The 17,520-nt window shown below is 35.3% G+C and overlaps 3 protein-coding genes across 17 annotated transcripts; 1 reads left to right on the forward strand and 2 right to left on the reverse strand.

Annotated features, from left to right (window-relative positions):
* Nucleotides 1-477: 477 nt before the first annotated feature.
* Nucleotides 478-3,848, reverse strand: LOC104905396 (LRR receptor-like serine/threonine-protein kinase GSO1). The gene is made up of 4 exons (XM_010693936.4): nucleotides 3,176-3,848; nucleotides 2,778-3,038; nucleotides 1,824-2,675; nucleotides 478-1,319 (listed from the first exon to the last, which is right to left on the reverse strand). Exons 1-4 carry the CDS (start codon nucleotides 3,609-3,611, stop codon nucleotides 838-840), a joined length of 2,031 nt encoding a protein of 676 aa, XP_010692238.1. The 5' UTR covers nucleotides 3,612-3,848; the 3' UTR covers nucleotides 478-837.
* Nucleotides 3,849-4,236: 388 nt separating this feature from the next.
* On the reverse strand, nucleotides 4,237-4,797 carry LOC109136238 (uncharacterized). The gene has a single exon (XM_019252129.1). The coding sequence runs from the start codon at nucleotides 4,795-4,797 to the stop codon at nucleotides 4,237-4,239; it is 561 nt and encodes a 186-aa protein (XP_019107674.1).
* A 3,738-nt stretch (nucleotides 4,798-8,535) lies between these two features.
* Nucleotides 8,536-17,330, forward strand: LOC104905394 (uncharacterized). 15 transcript variants are annotated; one of them, XM_048640742.2, is made up of 10 exons: nucleotides 8,536-8,781; nucleotides 9,927-10,046; nucleotides 11,290-11,457; nucleotides 11,877-11,993; nucleotides 12,147-12,294; nucleotides 13,440-13,529; nucleotides 15,826-15,880; nucleotides 16,062-16,184; nucleotides 16,470-16,526; nucleotides 16,652-17,330. In XM_048640742.2, the coding sequence occupies exons 3-10, from the start codon at nucleotides 11,300-11,302 to the stop codon at nucleotides 16,780-16,782; spliced, it is 879 nt and encodes a 292-aa protein (XP_048496699.1). In that variant the 5' UTR covers nucleotides 8,536-8,781; nucleotides 9,927-10,046; nucleotides 11,290-11,299; the 3' UTR covers nucleotides 16,783-17,330. The 15 variants fall into 15 exon arrangements, with proteins under 15 accessions (XP_048496699.1, XP_010692229.1, XP_010692228.1 ...); XM_010693927.4 differs by having other exon boundaries at nucleotides 9,951-10,046; XM_048640748.2 differs by having other exon boundaries at nucleotides 8,537-8,781; nucleotides 11,404-11,457.
* The last annotated feature ends 190 nt before the right edge of the window (nucleotides 17,331-17,520 follow it).

A 17,520-nucleotide genomic window follows, 5' to 3' on the forward strand; every position in this document is an offset into this window, starting at 1 on the left:
TTTGGAATGATGGTCTGAGCTGATGCACTTAGCACAGTGAACCTAAGCACAGTTCCTTAACTGATTCACCTTGGATGGAATTCTTTTTTGACAGCTTAGCCTTGTTATTTTTATTCCTTTCTGTTTTATCATGTAAAACAAATTTCCATGGTCGAACTTTGACCACTAACTATTCCTGTAAAATAGACATCTAAAATTCGTAATGCTAGATTCATAATAAAGAGGAAACACTTGACAGTTATATTTTTGATGAATTTTCATCAACGTAATTGACAGAAATCTCGAAAAGAGTAGATGCATTATTTAAGTACATATCGAAACCGTGGCAGTTTTATCCTTGTATTGGTGGTTTTATCCGGATAATCAAGATGAAGAGTGGTATCTCATGGTTAACATCCTAATCCATCCTAACCCCAAAGTAAAAATCATTAAGACACGAACAGTGAAACTAAATGTGATGCCACAAATACAACAAAGTTGAGAAATGAGAGCAATCAACTGCTATAGCTGGAAAAGATTCTTTCAACAATACTGCATTTGTCTAGTAATTTGCTGAAACAGAGATTATTAATACAACAGTACAACACCTGACTAACAAGAACAACTACCTGACTAATTCTAATTATATTACAACATCAATGGTGCATTTGCCTTTTGCACAAAATTTCTAAGATGGCTACAGACTAACAGACTAGCCTACTGTCAACCTTAAGCTACAACAATTACATAAATGGTTACATTGGTGACATACACACCGCAAAATAAGATTAGCCGGCAGTTAGCATTTGCCCGTTGTCACTAGTTTGAAAAGTCGGGGCAAGAACACCATTTTCGAGTTCAAGAACTGTCATCAAGCAGACTTAATTCTTGTCTCACGGTGTTTATCGATGGCCTTTGATGAGGAAGTTCGTGGGTGCAAAGTGAAGCTATTTTACCAAGTTCACAAGCCTCAGATTCTGAATAATTTCCATGAAGATTTGCGTCAATAAACTCTTCAAATCTTCCTGACTCAGCACCTTGATGAATTGATAGGTCAATTTTAGTTTTACCAGAGAGAATTTGGAGTATAAGTGTGCCAAATGCATATACATCACTCTTGTCAGTAAACTTTCCAGTAGTTGTGTATTCCGGGGCAAGATAACCCATGGCAGCACTGGCTTTAAGCATAGAAAAGACAATGTCATCAGCGAGGAGCTTGTAGAGGCAAGATCCCACAAGTAGTGGATTAAGCCGCCAGTCAATTAGCACTTTTTCAGCTGATATATTTTGGTGAACTAGAGCGGGTTTACTGCCCTGTGGAGTGTGTAAATAATCAATACCTGGTAAGAAAAGCAGTAATTGAAGCAATTAGTGAAATTCACTGGGACCACTCATGTCTGCAGCAATTGAGGAACAAGTTTTCCTAATACGCTAATTATGTATCTTGTTCATTTGGCAAAGCTTCAAGCTTCATCTAGAAGAGTAATATGCAATATAACATCATCATTCATCCGTATAGGTGCAATCAGAAGTCCAGAAACAAAGTTGATCTTGTACTAAATCGCGAAGACACATCAGAAATTTTTCTGTGGTTTATTCGTGATTAGGAGTATTCATAAATGAAAAAGAAAAGACACATAAAACAAAAAGTGCACGAAATTGGCAACACATCAATTAGCTACCATTTTGCAATTAGGACTCTCTCTTGGGTAAATTTGGCTGTAGGATCATGTACACAACATATGCATATGTAACTTTTAGCAAATTATTTAAGTTTGAGCACCAGTTTTAATGGCGATGTAGTAAACAAGGAAGATAAACAAGGAAGATAAACCTATACTGACCTTTAGCAATGCCCTTGATAATGGCTACTCTAGTGGACCAGTTGAGAACTTTGTCATTACCATCCTTCACATCCAGATACTGAAGCAAGTTCCCATTGGGAACAAAATCATAAATAAGAAAACATTCTCCCCTCCCCTTTGAGCAGCAAAATCCTCTCAATCTGACAAGATTTCCATGCTGCAAGGAAGTCAAGATCTTCAATCCTTTCAAGAACTCTGCTTCGTCGGTCTTGCAGCCTGTCTTGGCAATGCGCTTGATAGCAACTGTAGATCCGTCTCTTAATACCCCTTTGTAAACAGCTGAGTAATTGCTCCGCCCTAAGAAATTCACTTCTGAGAGGTGCTGTGTAGCAGACTCAACATCCTCCAAGTTGAACATATAATTCTCAAATAATTCATGTGATCCTTTTGCAAGAGGATCCCACCCATTTGAATACTCAAGGCTAATGAGAGGTGCAGCACTCCTCCTGTAACCATCCTTACCCTGGTCCGTACTGAGCCGACCGTCTGTAGTATCCAAGTTGCTTGCAATCTTTTGTTTCCTGCGGCGATACCATGAAAATGTGGATAGACCAATGACAGTGACAAGAGCAATTACAACTACCCCAGAAATGATACCAGCATGTGAGGACTTCGAAGAGTTTGAGCACTGTGATTTGCTGCAATTTGAGGGTAGGGCTGCTGATTCGGGTATATCTTTCGACCCATACCCGGGAGAACCCGGTGTAAAAGCTTCAGGTTTGTTCTTACTTTGGTGGTTAGAATCAGTACAAACTCTCAAAGAAGCAAACCCAACTCCACACAAGTCCTGATTGTTCGCATACTGAAATTGATCACTTAGTCTATGCAAAGCTGCATTTGATAAAACATATGTTAATTCCTTGCTTTCCCAGTTATCCATTAAAACTAATCAGGCAAATCAACTAAAATAGAAGAAGTTGAGGTTCAACTTACCAGCAGGCACATTCCCAGAAAGAGTATTATTTCGAACATCAAGAATCCTCAACAAGGGTGCTTCAGCTAACTTGACAGGAATCGGACCGAAAAACTTGTTAAAGCTTAAATCCAACCTAGTTAACATATCCAACTCTCCCAAACTAGCAGGAATTGCACCAGTTAACTGATTATACTGCAGAGCTAGCACATTAAGCTTCTTTAGAGAACCTATCTGAGTAGGCACATTCCCACTTAACTTATTATAACACAACTGCAGAACTGCAATACAATACAATACAAGCAAATCAAAACACTTTCAATTACCTTCAAATCATAATGTACCACATAATCCAGCAAACTGTCAAAACAAAACCAAAATCAACAGATTGACAACCAAAAAAAGAACCCATTTTTACCTTGCAAATTAGACATGTTCCCAATAACATCAGGAATAGTGCCAGTGAAATAATTGACATCCAAATAGAGATCAGTAAGCTGAGTTAATCCACCAATTTCTTTAGGAATATGACCAGTTAACCTATTAAAATGAAGATATAAACCAGATAAGCTCTTGAGGCCGGCAATGGCGGCGGGTAAAACCCCATCAAGTCCTTTACCTTGCAATGAAATGTTAGCAACTTTGCCAAGCTCATTGCAAGCAACACCCTCAAATGTGCCACTACAAGGATCACCATTATCAGTCCAAGAAGAAAGGAAGGTTTTATGGGGGTCAAGAGAAGTTTTTAGTTCAATGAGAGTTTTGAGCTCGGCATTTTCACAAACAGTTGGTGGGTATATGATGGAGATGAAAATTAAGAAGAGGAAGAAGTTATGAGTGAGTGAGAAGTACATTATTTTGTTCTGGGTATGGATTGAAACTTGAAAGTTTGAAAAGGGTTGATTTGTTGTGGGTTTTTATGGTCAATGAAGGGAAAAAGATGTGTTCTTTTTTAGTTTTTGTGTGGAGAGGAGAGAGAAATGTGGGTGAAAAAAATGATGGGGGAGAAGAAGACAGTGAATGAAGTGAAGTAAGTAGAAGAGGAACTCACTTTGTAGTTCAAGCGTTAGAATTCGAAATCGTGGGGTTTGTGCTGTGACTGGGAGCTTCGGTCACCCGTCTATGAGAAGCTTCAAATAAACTACTTTTGCTGCTTTCAAATTATTTTGGCATATGTGAATGTACAACTTTGACTATTAAACTAGTTATTAGGTCCGGGCTATATTCCGGATAAGGAAAATTTTTATTTATTAATATTATAATTTAAGATGATAACACTAAATATTATTTGGTCTAGTGGTTAAGACTTCAGTGTATGTTCTCTTGAGGTTCCAGGATCAAACCTTACACTATGCAATTTCTAATTTTTTTTATTGTTGTGAATTACATGGAGTAAAACTCTCTTAGGGAGAGTTGCCACGTGGCACCGTTTCTTTTTTTTTTTTTTTTTGATAAGGAGAACAAACTTAGGCTAACCCCCTAATCTGGGGGCCAGCCTAAAACATTCTTTCGGATGATGAGGGAAAAATCCAAACAATACGGGGGGAACCAGTACAGTAAGGAGGGGTGGGCATGAGCCTTTCTAGCCATGAAGTCAGCAGTCTTGTTAGCTTCGCGGAAGCAGTGCCGGAACTGACAGTCCTGAAACCATCGTGTAGCCACACCTGCATCTTTCACAATGTTAGAAATTTTCCACGGAATACGCCAGCCATTCTTCATAGAATTAATAACAGCTAAGTTGTCTCCTTCAATAATAATATTAGAAATGTCAAGAGAAATAGCTCCTTTAACTCCTTCTCTAAGAGCCCAAGCTTCAGCTTGCAAAATAGAAATATGGAGCCCCAAAGACTTGGCACCAGCTAGGAGAACCTCCCCAGAACTATTACGAATAATAAAACCTAAGGAAGCATTCCCATTACTAATTTTAGAGCCATCAAAATTAAGCTTGCAGTAATTAGAAGGAGGGGGGACCAAATAAGATTTTGGCCAATCTAGGTAACTTTGACATGGGCTTTCTGATGATAGAGGTGGAAATGCCATTACCATTTCCATCATCCAAATCAGTCTTTAACCATTGCTCAAAAAAGTTCTTAATCATAATACTACCACGACGAGGAGAGAACCCCTCATCATTGAAGATAACTTTATTTCTAATGAACCAAATAAACCACCATATAAAAGCGAACTTAGCTATGGTATCATCAGAAAGAGAAGAATGACAAACCTCAATCCAGTAACGGAAAGAAAAGGAACTAGAAAAATTAATATTACCAAGGAGGGAAGGCCAAGAAGTACTATCATGAAGGCAGGAGAACACCTGTAAAGTAAACGGACACTCAAAACAGAGGTTGAGTCATAGTCTCCGAAGCATTACAACAAAGAACACATTGTTGAGGAACAAAAACTTTGCATTTTTCAAGTCTATCCTTAGTAGGGAGACCATCATGACAGGCTTTCCAAAGGAACATTTTAATATTCGGCGGGACATGAAGCTTCCAAATCCAGGCAAATTCTACCTTCTCAAAATATGGATTAAAAGCTCCATGGGCTAATAGGGAACCAGACTTAACAGAGTATTCTCCATTTCTGACTTTGGCACAAAAACGCGGCACCGTTTCTGACTTAGGCACGCCTTTTAATATATTAGTATAGATTTAGGGAAAAACTATATGCAGTATTGATCATTTATTACATCGGTTGATGCATAAAAAATTCATAAATTTACAACTTATTCTCATTTTAAGTAGTGTATTTATGTCTTATATGCAACCCTAAGGACTGCATATAGTATAACCCTTAAATTTTTTTTTTAATTTTTTTATTCGTTTTAGTCAAAATTAAATAAATAAATAAAGATTTTAATTGGGTGATTGTTATGTAAAATTAGGATTCGACTTTCTTAATAATGAAAGACGACTAATTGGTTCAAGTCAGTCTATTATATTATTGTAACTATCACAACATTATTACCTCTTGTGTTTCAATTTAGTTGTGACACTTTTAAATCATGGACTCATAGATAATTTTTGGATAGCAGAGAGATAGATAAAAAAAGTAAAAGGGTTTTATGTGATAGGAAAGATATAAAGAGAAAATAGAAAGTGTCACAACTAAATTGAAACGGAGGAAGTACAAATATGATGTTTCAAGATTATTTTTATAATGGTATAAAATATAATCTCACACTTTAATAAAAAAAAAGGTTTTTCTACATTATACCCTTGTGTTTCTTTGATTTCTACGTTGTTTCCCAATATTTTTGAAATTACACATGATGCCCTTAAACGTACTTCTTTTATGCACTTTCGAAGTCAAATAATTTGTCTATAGTTTGTAATCTAATGAATTAATCTTAATTATAAAACTCATTTGCTAAACGACGCCCTAGAATTTTCTAGTAACGCCCTAAATACGTATTATATATGTATTTTTCATTTTCAGATTTTCCCCCTTCTACATTCACTTTTCTCCCCTCTTCTCCCACATCACCATTGGGCACCGGTAGAACACACCGCCGCACCACCGCCGTCGCCGCACCACCATTGTCGTAACCCCACCCTCATCTTCTCTGTTTCTTCATTGACAGTGCATTGATTATTTTTTTTAAAAAAAAAAGGGGAGGCGTCCACCATGGACGCCCCAACACTGGTGGAGGCATCCATGGCAGGCGCTCCACCACATGGTGAGGCGCCTCCCATGAACGCCTCCCTTTTTTTCTGTTTTTTTTTTTAAAAAAAGGGGAGATGTCCATGGCAGGCGCCTCACCATGTGGTGGAGCGCCTGCCATGGACACCTCCACCGGTGGGTGGGGCGTCCATGGTGGACGCCTCCACCAGTGGTGGGGCGTCCACCAAGAGGTGGGGCGTCCATGGTGGACGCCTCCCCTTTTTTTTAAAAAAAAAATTTAAAGTAAATAAAGAAAACAGAGGAGAGAAGAAGGGGATGGTGGTGGTGTGTCGGGGGTACAACGGGGGTACGGCGGTGGTGGCAGGGGTACGACGGTGGTGGCAGGAGTACGACGGTGGTGGTGGTGCCGGCATATTGCTATTGAAGAAAATTGGTCAAAAGTGTGAAATTGGAGAAGAAGATGGTGGTGGTGGTAGTGGTGGTGTGGTGGCGGTTGTGGTGGAGAGGAGAGAGAAATTAGTGGCGATTGTGGTGGAGAGGAGAGAGAAGTGAGTGAGTGAAGGGGAGAGAGAGAAAAGAAATGTAAGTATATACATACGGTATGAAAATACTCTATTTAGGATGTTACTAGGAAAATTTATGACGTAATTTAGCAAAGCTCACAAAAGGCTAACAAAATTAACGACTCATAATCGATAATCAAGCACTAAGGGTGCGTTCTATTCAACTTATTGGCCCTGAACTTATTGCACCTTATCTGAATTGAACTTATTGAACCTGAACTGAACTTATTGGAACTTATTAAACCTGATTGGACCTTATCCAACTTATTGGACCTGATTGAACCTGATTGGAACTTATTGGACCTTATTGGAACTTATTGACCTTATTGAAATTTATTAGACCTTATTGGCCCCGATTGAAACTTATTAGACTTTATTGGACCTGATTGAAACTTATTAGACCTTATTGGACCTGATAGAAACTTATTTGACCTTATTAGACAAAAAATCTGACCATTAATAATATAAATATTACTCCTAACGTAAATACTACCCCTCAAAATTTATTATGAAGTAATAATTATTAAAATTTGTCCTTTTAAAAAATAATAATTATTTATTATCTCTTATGATAATTAATTTAACAAAAAAAATTTACTATTTATAAATTTGTCTATACATAACTTTGACCACTAATATATCTAATACTCTTGTTTTGATTTTATAAAGCACTAATGGAAAATCAAAAGTTGATTAACATTTATTGCTAACAAGTTAAAATTGACACATATGAAAAATTCTAACCCACTTTCATTTATGTGAAGGTAGTAGAATGTATTAACTCCTTATCTCTCACTCTACATTTATATCTTTCATTGTTATTAGTAACAAAAATATGTTATCTCTAGTTATTTAAAGATGAATTGCAAAATATTGTAATTATAATGATTATTATTATTGTTAACCTTAATTATTTGACCATGATTATAATATTATTTAATAGCAATATGAATAATCAAATAATAGACAATAATACAAGTATAATACTATACATTGTGGTACTTTAATAAAAAATTCTAATAATAACATAATCAGCTAATAGTAATATGAATAATAAAATAATAGACATAATACAAATAAATAATAAAATAATAGACATAATACAAATAAATAATAAAATAATAGACACTAATACAAGTATAATATTATCCCCTCAAAAAAAAAAAATACAAGTATAATACTATATAATCATTGTGGTACTTTAATTAAAATTCTAATAATAACATAATCAGCTTATAGTGATATGAAATCATGAATAACAAAATAATGGACAATAATACAAATATTTATTCAACATTGACTATTTGGACCTTATTGGACCTTATTAGACCTGATTGGAACTTATTGGACCTTATTAAACCTGATTGGAACTTATTACACCTGATTGAACTTATTGCACCTGATTGGAACTTATTGGATCTTATTAGACCTTATTGGAACTTATTGCCCTTATTAGACCTTATTGCAACTTATCTGAACTTATTAGAACTGAAACTTAATTTTTTAAGTTGAACAGAACGCAGCCTAAATATTAAAACTACTAAGTTTAAGAGTACAATGTAGAAACTTTTAAAAGGACGAGGCCCAACATAGAAAATGAAGAAACTTGTAATTTCTTGAGGCTCTGCGTCAACATCACAAGCTTCCTGTTCCTCCCTCCTCTTCTCTCGTGCTCTGCATCCACTTTCCGCTGTTTCGCTGCTGTAGCTAGAGTGTTTTAGTCGAGTTTTGCGCGACTTTTTGCGGCGGTTGTGAGCGTTTTCCGGTGCGTTTGGTGAATTCACGGCGGGTTTCGGAAATTCGACATAATCAACGCGCTTATACGGTGGTCTATGTAAGTCATCTGAATCATTAAATTATAGAATTTTGAGTTTTTTAGTTTAGAACTCGGATTTAGGGTTTGCAAATTGGGGGTTTTGAAGTTTACCCCCTATCTTTGCAATTTGAATGTGGGGATTTTATTGTTGTTGGTAGAAATTATATTATGTTCACGTGATGTGTTTTGTATGATTTGATTCAATATATGTTTGTTTTTGTTATTTTGTATGATAACTCATGTTCAATTTATCACTAAGCTAAACTTCTTTATTTATGTTTTTCCCTGCAAAATCGACTCCATTAAAAGTTTAAAACTGTCTATTATCAAAGGAAGTCAATGGCAATTAAGGAAGCATTCTTTTATGCTACAATGTTGGTAATTTAAAAGTGTCAATTTTTAGTCCGTTTTGAAGTCTTAATAATGTTATTATTTGCTGAATGTCAATTTACTTCCTGGTAAAATAGACAACATATGAATCTTAAGCCATGCCATGTTTCTTATGTACTTGTGTGATGGTATTTTGTTGATTGATTTTCATATAGTTAGTTTATATGTGTTAATTTGTATTAAATAATGAATACAGGAAACGATGAGTGATACACCTAGATCAAAAAATCAAAGGCAATGGAAAAACAACCCGATATTAGACAATGTTTCTTTGCATTGTGAAATTTTTAATATTGAATATCTTTTGTCTTTTTCTGTGACCCCTCGATTTTGAAATCCTTGCTCCGCCACTGATGAGTGACCCTCTAGTAAAGGTAGTATAATTTTTTTCTTTGGGGTTTAGATATATGAATGATCAAATTGAATTGAAGGGTAGATAATTGTTGTATTCATCGAAATCATTATTATCTGAACTTTCCACTATATATAAACAAGCATTTGATACTTGTGTTTAGATATTTGATATGGTGTCTTTTGAAAACAAACAAGCATATAGTAGTTCGCATATTGTAATTGAGGACCTTAAAAGGTAGAAAATATATCAGTTTTTTACAAAGACGAATTTACACAAAGAGTTGTCTCAAGTCTGAATTCTAAATTGATTAAAGAGAATGTTCTTACATGTGTGCGGTTTAAAGAAAGTCTTCTTATACCTGTGAAGAAAAACAAGACTGATGAATTTGGAGGATTATTTTAGTTTCATATATATGAAGTTTGCTGAGTGCCTGTTCATCTAGATCACCAATATCAAATGCAATATGGGATGCTAGGCAAGATGCTATACCAAACATTAAAAAAAGAAGATACTTTGCTTAAGAGTAAAAAATTTTGAGGTAAGATGCTAACTTGTGTTCTGAATGGTTAATTTTCAAGTTTATGTGGGGCATTGTATTGTAAAGTTTTTAAGTTCTGAATGGTTAACTTGTATTGTAAAATTTTATTGCCTAAGAACAGAATTAGGTCACATTTAATTTGTGAAATCATTGCAATTTAATTGAAATATTAACCAGATGAGTATTGATTCTTGATTGCTTCGGTTCCAAATCATGACTCCAATATAAATAATCAGTGATTTGCTCTCTACATAGACCATGAATGAGTTAGTTAGCTTTTGTCATAATATAATTTATTTTATATTCTAAAAAGGTAATATTAATCATAGTTAGGTTTTACTAAATGTTATATGCTGTATTTAGCCATTTCTTTTGCTGTATATAGCACATATGACTTCTCTTTCTCAATCTACAAGTCCCCTTTTTTTTTTTCTCACTTTGGGGTTTTTTTGCTGTACATTTTGTAATTTGTTGATGGGTTTTTCGGTTAATTTGCTAGAAGGTGACAAAATCAGAAATTTTTATGTGGGTGTGATTAAAAACTTAAAATTGTGGTACTGAGTTACCCATTTGCTTGACCTTAGTTAATCTTTAGTCTTGTTTATGAAAATTTCATGTTTTTAGTTTCTTGTAGTAGTTCATCCTCAGTTTAATTGTGATATTTTATTTTATTTTATTTTGAGTGAAATGAACAGTACCCTTTTCTCCTCTCTCTTCACTTTTTGATAGTATTTTAATGGGTTCTTCCAGTTCAACATTTTATTGATGGGTTTTGTTCCTTTTTTTTTTCCCTTCTGAAAGTATGGTTTTGAAGTATGGGATTTGGTTTATGAGGTGAGTTATACTACTGAATTTTGTTCAAAAAATTAGGAAATATGGATATGGTTCAAATTTTGGATATTTATATACCCATATGCTTAATTAGGCTAATCTTTAGTTTTTTATGAGTGAAATTGCTTGTTGTTGACTTGTGTAGTTTGATCAGTTGCTATTCTTATTCAATTTATCAAGTGTCAATCTTTATTGATCACGAGTGCAATTACCTATGGAATAAAACTTCTTATAAAGTTTAATATTTAAAAAAAATGAAGCATTGGCTGTTGATTAGTATTTGGTCTGTGAACGGTGATGACCCACCATCCGTAAAATCCTAGATGCACCACTTATATGACTTGATTTCTATATAGTAGTAGTGTGAATTTATAATCTTAGAATGATCTTAAGCTAAGTCTTTATGTTATAGATAAGTATTAATGTTGGGTAGATTGTCGGCAACAATAACTTCAACGGCTACTTATTATCTAATTCTTCATCGACATCTTTCTCTTCATCAATTCTCTCTCCACACGATGTACAGAGGCAGAGGAAGCAGCAGCTCTTCTTTGTCGTCCTCGTCTCACTCTTCTGCCGGGTCTGTCTCTTTATATGTATCTGTAGTTCAATGAATTATGATTTTATATTTTACAAAAGATTAGGTTACATTCATTTAATGATTGTTAACTAAAACAGAACAAAGATATATATTTCTGGCTTTTTCGAGTGATAGAGTTTATATGGGTTTGTTATGAATTGTTTAGCTATATATGTAGACAAAATTACTTACAAGATCATTAATTTGAATCAAGATCATAACCAATTTGAGGTAATTCTAGAGTAAAAGTTTTCAAATTGCATGCTGCCACTATAATTATATAGTAATTTATTGATGAAAACTGAATCACATAACATTAAACAAGTGATCTGTATCTATCGATTTCCTTTACGGACAATTATTATATAGGTCTAAAAATGCTGATGTCAACATTTTTATTATAAGTTTTTAAATTGCAGTTTAGGTAGAGGAAGAGATCATCTAGATATGGGAGGAAATCGTGGTCGGTCAAGAGGCAATGGTCAGGGTGCTACTCATAGTGCTTCAGATAGAATTGATACTCTTGGTAGATTATTGTAAGCATAATGGAACCCTTTCTGATCTCTTTTACCAAAGCATTAATTTTTTTCAACCCTTGTGATACATCTTGAGCATGTCTGATAGTTGTTCTGGAGTTCCTTTTACTTTATAGTCACTTAATATGGTTCTTTACTGTAAATTCTTGATAGGGTTCGTATATTAAGACACACGCCGGTGGAGCTGAATTTGGATATGCGCCCTGATGGGTATGTAAGGCTTGGAGATTTATTGAAGGTGAACATGAAAACAAGGTCAAATGTTCCACTATGTTCACATTCCATAGATGAAATTAGAGAAGTAAGTCATATCATGGTTTTTTTTTGTTCTTTTGGTCGATTCTGCTATCACATATTGAGATTAACTAATCTTTGAGCATAATCTGTTTTATTTTTTGTGCTCTATACACAAGTAGTGTTTGAAACTTAGAGACCAAGCTTTCAAGTTTCAATTAAATTAAACTGTAGCATAAGTCACTTGTACTCCACTTCTTTCTAGTTCCTCTGAGCTTTTAAATGTAATTCTAATATCTGAATCACCCCTTTCAATTGAGGTGTTTGATGAAGGGACTGTATTATGAAATCTTAGAAAAAAGTAGGCCTTTAATGTGAAAATGTACACCTTATGACAAAAGTTTAATTATTTAATGATATAAATGATTTTTTTGTTATTGCTGTTTTCCTTTAATTTTGTTCAAGGTCTTGAGATCAACTTTACTCATCATTATAGCATGAAGTGTCACTTATTTCCATTTAATTGTTAGGATATTATCTCGATTGAAGGAACTTGTTAAATTATGCTAAGAAAGTTTATCTACATTGTTACTTAAATTATGCTAAGAAAGTTTATCTACATTGTTACAAGGACACATTTAACCTTTTTAATTAAGTTTTATCTATTGGTATTAAAACACTAGATACAATAATTTATTGAATTTTTTTTCAATCAAAGCACCTCAGTTATTATCCAATATTGTTGAAATATATTAACAAAGAAGTTGCTTATTTGAGACCTAACAAGTTATTTAAAAGTTACCTGTTAGAATGAAAGCATACTGAATTAATGAAAGCATTTCTTTTTGGCTTCGTAAAAGCACATAAATATGAGGAGGATATTTTATGTTACTTAGGCTTTAGCCCTTTTCTTTTTAACTTATGAACATGAATTGATTTAAAAGTCGGTTTTGATGAATCATTAGATTATTAAATATTAGTTCTAGTCAGTACATATCATTTTTATAAAATGAGGATATGTAAGTTGCCTAAGAGAAAAACGATAGAGAATAAGGCAAGATTAAATGTTTATCTGTATAATGCAGTTTAGTTGGTAAAAATAATTTCGCGGTTTGGAAAAGTTTGGTGAAGAGGTTTACAAGTTTTGCGGTATTCATTCTTTTGATTCTTTTGTTCTCAAAAAACTTTGACAGTGATCTGTACAATTCTCAGGCTGTTAGGATAGATAACAAGCAAAGGCTTGGCCTTTTGGAGGAGGATGGAGAACTTTGGATACGTGCAAACCAAGGCCATTCTGTAAAGGTGAGGTATCTCTGCAGTAAAACTATCACGTATTAATGTAAATTATTAATTATCTTGCTAGAAAAGCTTTTTCCATGAGTTAATGTCGAGTTACATATCATGGTGTTCCCAATGCTCTGGACTAAGGAAGAGTACCTAGATTGCGAAACAAGTAGATTGCTAGATTTACTTTGAGTATAGCATCAAAAGCTAATTTGAGTATGCTTGACTTATATAGTAAACACTGTGAATTTCATGAGTTCTAAAGGAGGCTATATAACGGCGTAAACGAACATTTTCCCTTAAAGAAATTTTATATGTAAAATAGTAAAAAGGACAGAATGAGTCTTCCTCACTTTTACTTCCTTCAAAACAAATTTATATATGGAGTCATACTGTTCAAGTAATACTCAACTAAATACTCGCTAAACTGACAATATACAGATCATCTCTCCCCCTTCCTTTTCTTCTTCATTGACAGTTGGGAAAAGGGAAGGCGAGTAGCGCCCTAGAGAAGGGAAGGTAGTGCAATATGGTGCCAGAATTGGGGCAGTCGGAAATTCGAATGGTTTGGTACAGTCGGTAAGGGGAAGAAGTATCAGTAGAAAGAGAAGTGTAGGATTCAGACAGTGGGGGTTAGGGTAGAGTGGCTGGGAGGGGCTTGCTTGGGGGATAGCAGGTAGGTTTATCTGGGTGAGTGAAACCTTCTCTTTCCTCCTTCCTTGTTTTGTGTGGTCTGTGACTCTGTGCCCAATCCAAGTGTTGTATGTTTAAAAACGGAGGATATACTGGAACAATTTTGGTTTTGACGTATTCATTCCAGAGTGTTAATGAAAGTATGAAAAGGAATGCAAAGCCGCATAAACTTGTCTGCTTGAGTTTAATTTCACTTGTCTACTTTTGTTGTGTGTTCTACTAATCATCTATAAAATGAGGGAAAAGGGTGCCTCATGTATATTTAACTTTGTGATTTCTAGAATTAGAGATATATATATTAGGGGTGGTTTGATTCAAATTGGAGACCACAGAGAATGAAGGGAAAGGAAACTATTTAATTACCCCCATTCATTTGGTCGGGAAGAGGACATAGGTGACATCTAATTTGCTGTGGTTTTGGTTTAACTGAGGAATAATATCTTAAAACCCCTATCCAGAAGCTGCTCCCATTCACACCACCCTTGCGGTATCCATGGCTTCTTCTCATGAACTGCCACTGCAATCTCATCTTTATTGTCAACCTGTACTTTCTCGCTCTCTGTTCAGGGCCCCTCAACGCTAATACTTCCATTCACCGACCAACTTTGTCCTATCCCCCCCCTTCCAGTCCCCACTCCGGACTCCCCACCCTAACAACTTCCATCTTCTTGTGATTCGCAGTTGATGTCCTTAGTAGTGCAGAAGTCGTAACCCTTTGCCTCACTAATTCTGGTGGCGTTTTGATGGTCGAATTTGACCATGAAGGCTCTGCATCTAGAGTCTTGGTGGTCAAAGTCAACCATGTAATGTTTACCACTGTGATAGTGCACTCATAAGTTTGCTTAATCTGCTCTCTTTCTGTTACATATATGTCTTGTATGGTTGTTGTGGTGGTGAATTGCCATTGGAGGCTGATTTAGCATGTGATGCTGAACTCTTATATTGCTGCTTAGACTTTACAGGGAAGATATGTCAGCAGATCATGGGGGATACACTGGAAAAAGAACTGGCAGTTGGAGTGAGGGAAGCAGTGGATTGCAGATGAAGTAGGTTTGACCGTGTGAGAACTGTAGCTTCTGGTGAAGCGGACCAATTGAGCACATTTGGCCAGTGGGTGAAGCCAAAGGAGCTCCTTTTTGTGTTTGAGGATGTATAGTTTTAGAGGAGAATGGGGTGATCAAAATTAGGGAAAAGGGGGAGGAAATAAGGTTAGAAGTTTTGACTAGTGAGAGATTTCTGAAAAGGAAAAAGGGTAAAGGGATTCAAAAGATAACCCGACAAAGATAGGGGTATCATTGCCTATTCCTTTCCTAGAATCTCATTAGTTAAACAGTCGTGTAACTCGTTACAACATAAATAGGAAGTTAGTTTGGCCCCAAGCAAAACAAGGTAAACTAATTCCTATGAAATTAGACTTCCATGTATTGCCAGCCGAAATTTGTTTCAAGCGTATAACACCACGCAGACATTAGGCTTGGCATTCAGGATGTTTTGGAAAGGAGTCTTTTGAGCAGCCTAGTGCAAATGTCGTTGTCTTTTTGATAACTTTTCATGTTACTTTTGGAATTCTTTTCCTTGACTGCTGACCGTACACTTATTATTTTTCTTGTTTGATCTCCAGTCTGTAGAATCTGAGAGTTTATTGAAGCCAATCCATTCTGCGGAAGAGATCCCTGGTATGCATATTGCTTAAGTATCATATCTCCATATTGCTTTTTGGAATTGTTGAGAAGCTAACTTTAGGAATCTCCTGAATATTTAGTTTCCGTTCATGCACATATTGCTAAAGTATCATATCTCTGTATTGCTTTTTGGAATTGTTGAGAAGCTAACTTTAGGAATCTCCTTAATATTTAGTTTGCGTTCATGGCACATATAAGAGGCATCTTGAATCTATTCTCGCATCCGGTCTCAAGCAAATGAGTCGATTGCACATTCACTTTTCACCAGGCTTGCCATCAGATGGAGAAGTTATAAGTGGTATGTTTGATGAGTGTTCTCTCGAACATTTTTTTTTGTGCAAAGCTATTTCATTTTGATCTTTTAGCATTTGCAATTATGTGCATCGTGTCGTTTCTTGATCCATCTTCCCGTTTTCTCTAACCATATTTCTGAGTTTTGAGCACAGGGTTATCCCTGATAATTGAACACAAGAAAGGTTTCAAAAAGAACACTAATCTACAAAATGATCAATGGTTGTATTTTAGAAATTTCTGGTATTATTTTTCATGACTCTTCAATGATGTATCTGAGTTGTTGTTCCAGGCATGAGGGCTAATGTTAATATGCTAATCTTCCTGGATACGAAAAAAGCTATGGAAGGTAAACTTGCAGATGTTTAGACCTTTATTTTTCTTGATAGGATGCTGCTCATAGCAGATTACATTCAGATGAACCATGATCATATCTAAAAGATTGTTTTTCCCATAAATCTATTACCTTGGCAGATGGGATGAAGTTTTACAAGTCGGAAAATGAGGTAATACTGACAGAAGGCTTTGATGGTGTTGTCCCAGCCAAATATTTCCAGAAAATCTTATCATGGCCTAGAAGACAGCCAGTGCCTTTCCAAGTTTAAGAAATATTTAGGCAAATGTATTATGTACCACAATACGCGCCATTCTTGGAAAAATACATAGATATACTCTTGCTTGTTGCAAAATAATGTAAACATATCTTTTTTGGTAAGTGATGTTTTTTCCTCTCCCCTGTCGCTTGGGGAGTTTGTCTAAGCAACCAACCGTTTGAGTCTCTTAGGGGACTCAAACGGGGGCAATTTGGTCATTTTAAGCCTTGGAAATTTCACGCGCGTGTTGTTTGGTACCAATGCTAGGTTAGATTAGTACCATTGTTCGAAAATTTTCATACCAAAGTAAGGTTGCTTGGTACCAATCCTGATAACAATGTGATACCAATACCAGGTTATAATGGTACCATTGTGTAACTTTTTGAGTGTTTGAGTCTTTTTTGGACTCAAACAGTTGGTTACCAAGGCTTTCTCATCGCTTGGGCGAACATGGGCTTACATATAATTGGTATTACAAAATTGTACATACAGCTGCTAAATTTGTTCTTTTTATCAGCAGTAAGAAATTCTGAGATCTAGACTGTTGGTTACTTCTGAAAGCTTTTGTTGTTGCTAGTAACTGAATTTGGCATACTGGGTTTATCGCTTACTGAATTTGGCATGAAAAGTAAGGACATTTATTGCTTAAAATGATGTACTTCCTCCGAGTCTGCAGAGTTTGTTTCAAATTGCATGAATAATAAAAGGACAGTACTTTTCATCAACTTTGCAACTCCAATACAAAGTTAA

Source organism: Beta vulgaris, chromosome 1 (genome assembly GCF_026745355.1).
Source record: "Beta vulgaris subsp. vulgaris cultivar EL10 chromosome 1, EL10.2, whole genome shotgun sequence".
Taxonomy (NCBI): Eukaryota; Viridiplantae; Streptophyta; class Magnoliopsida; order Caryophyllales; family Amaranthaceae; genus Beta; species Beta vulgaris.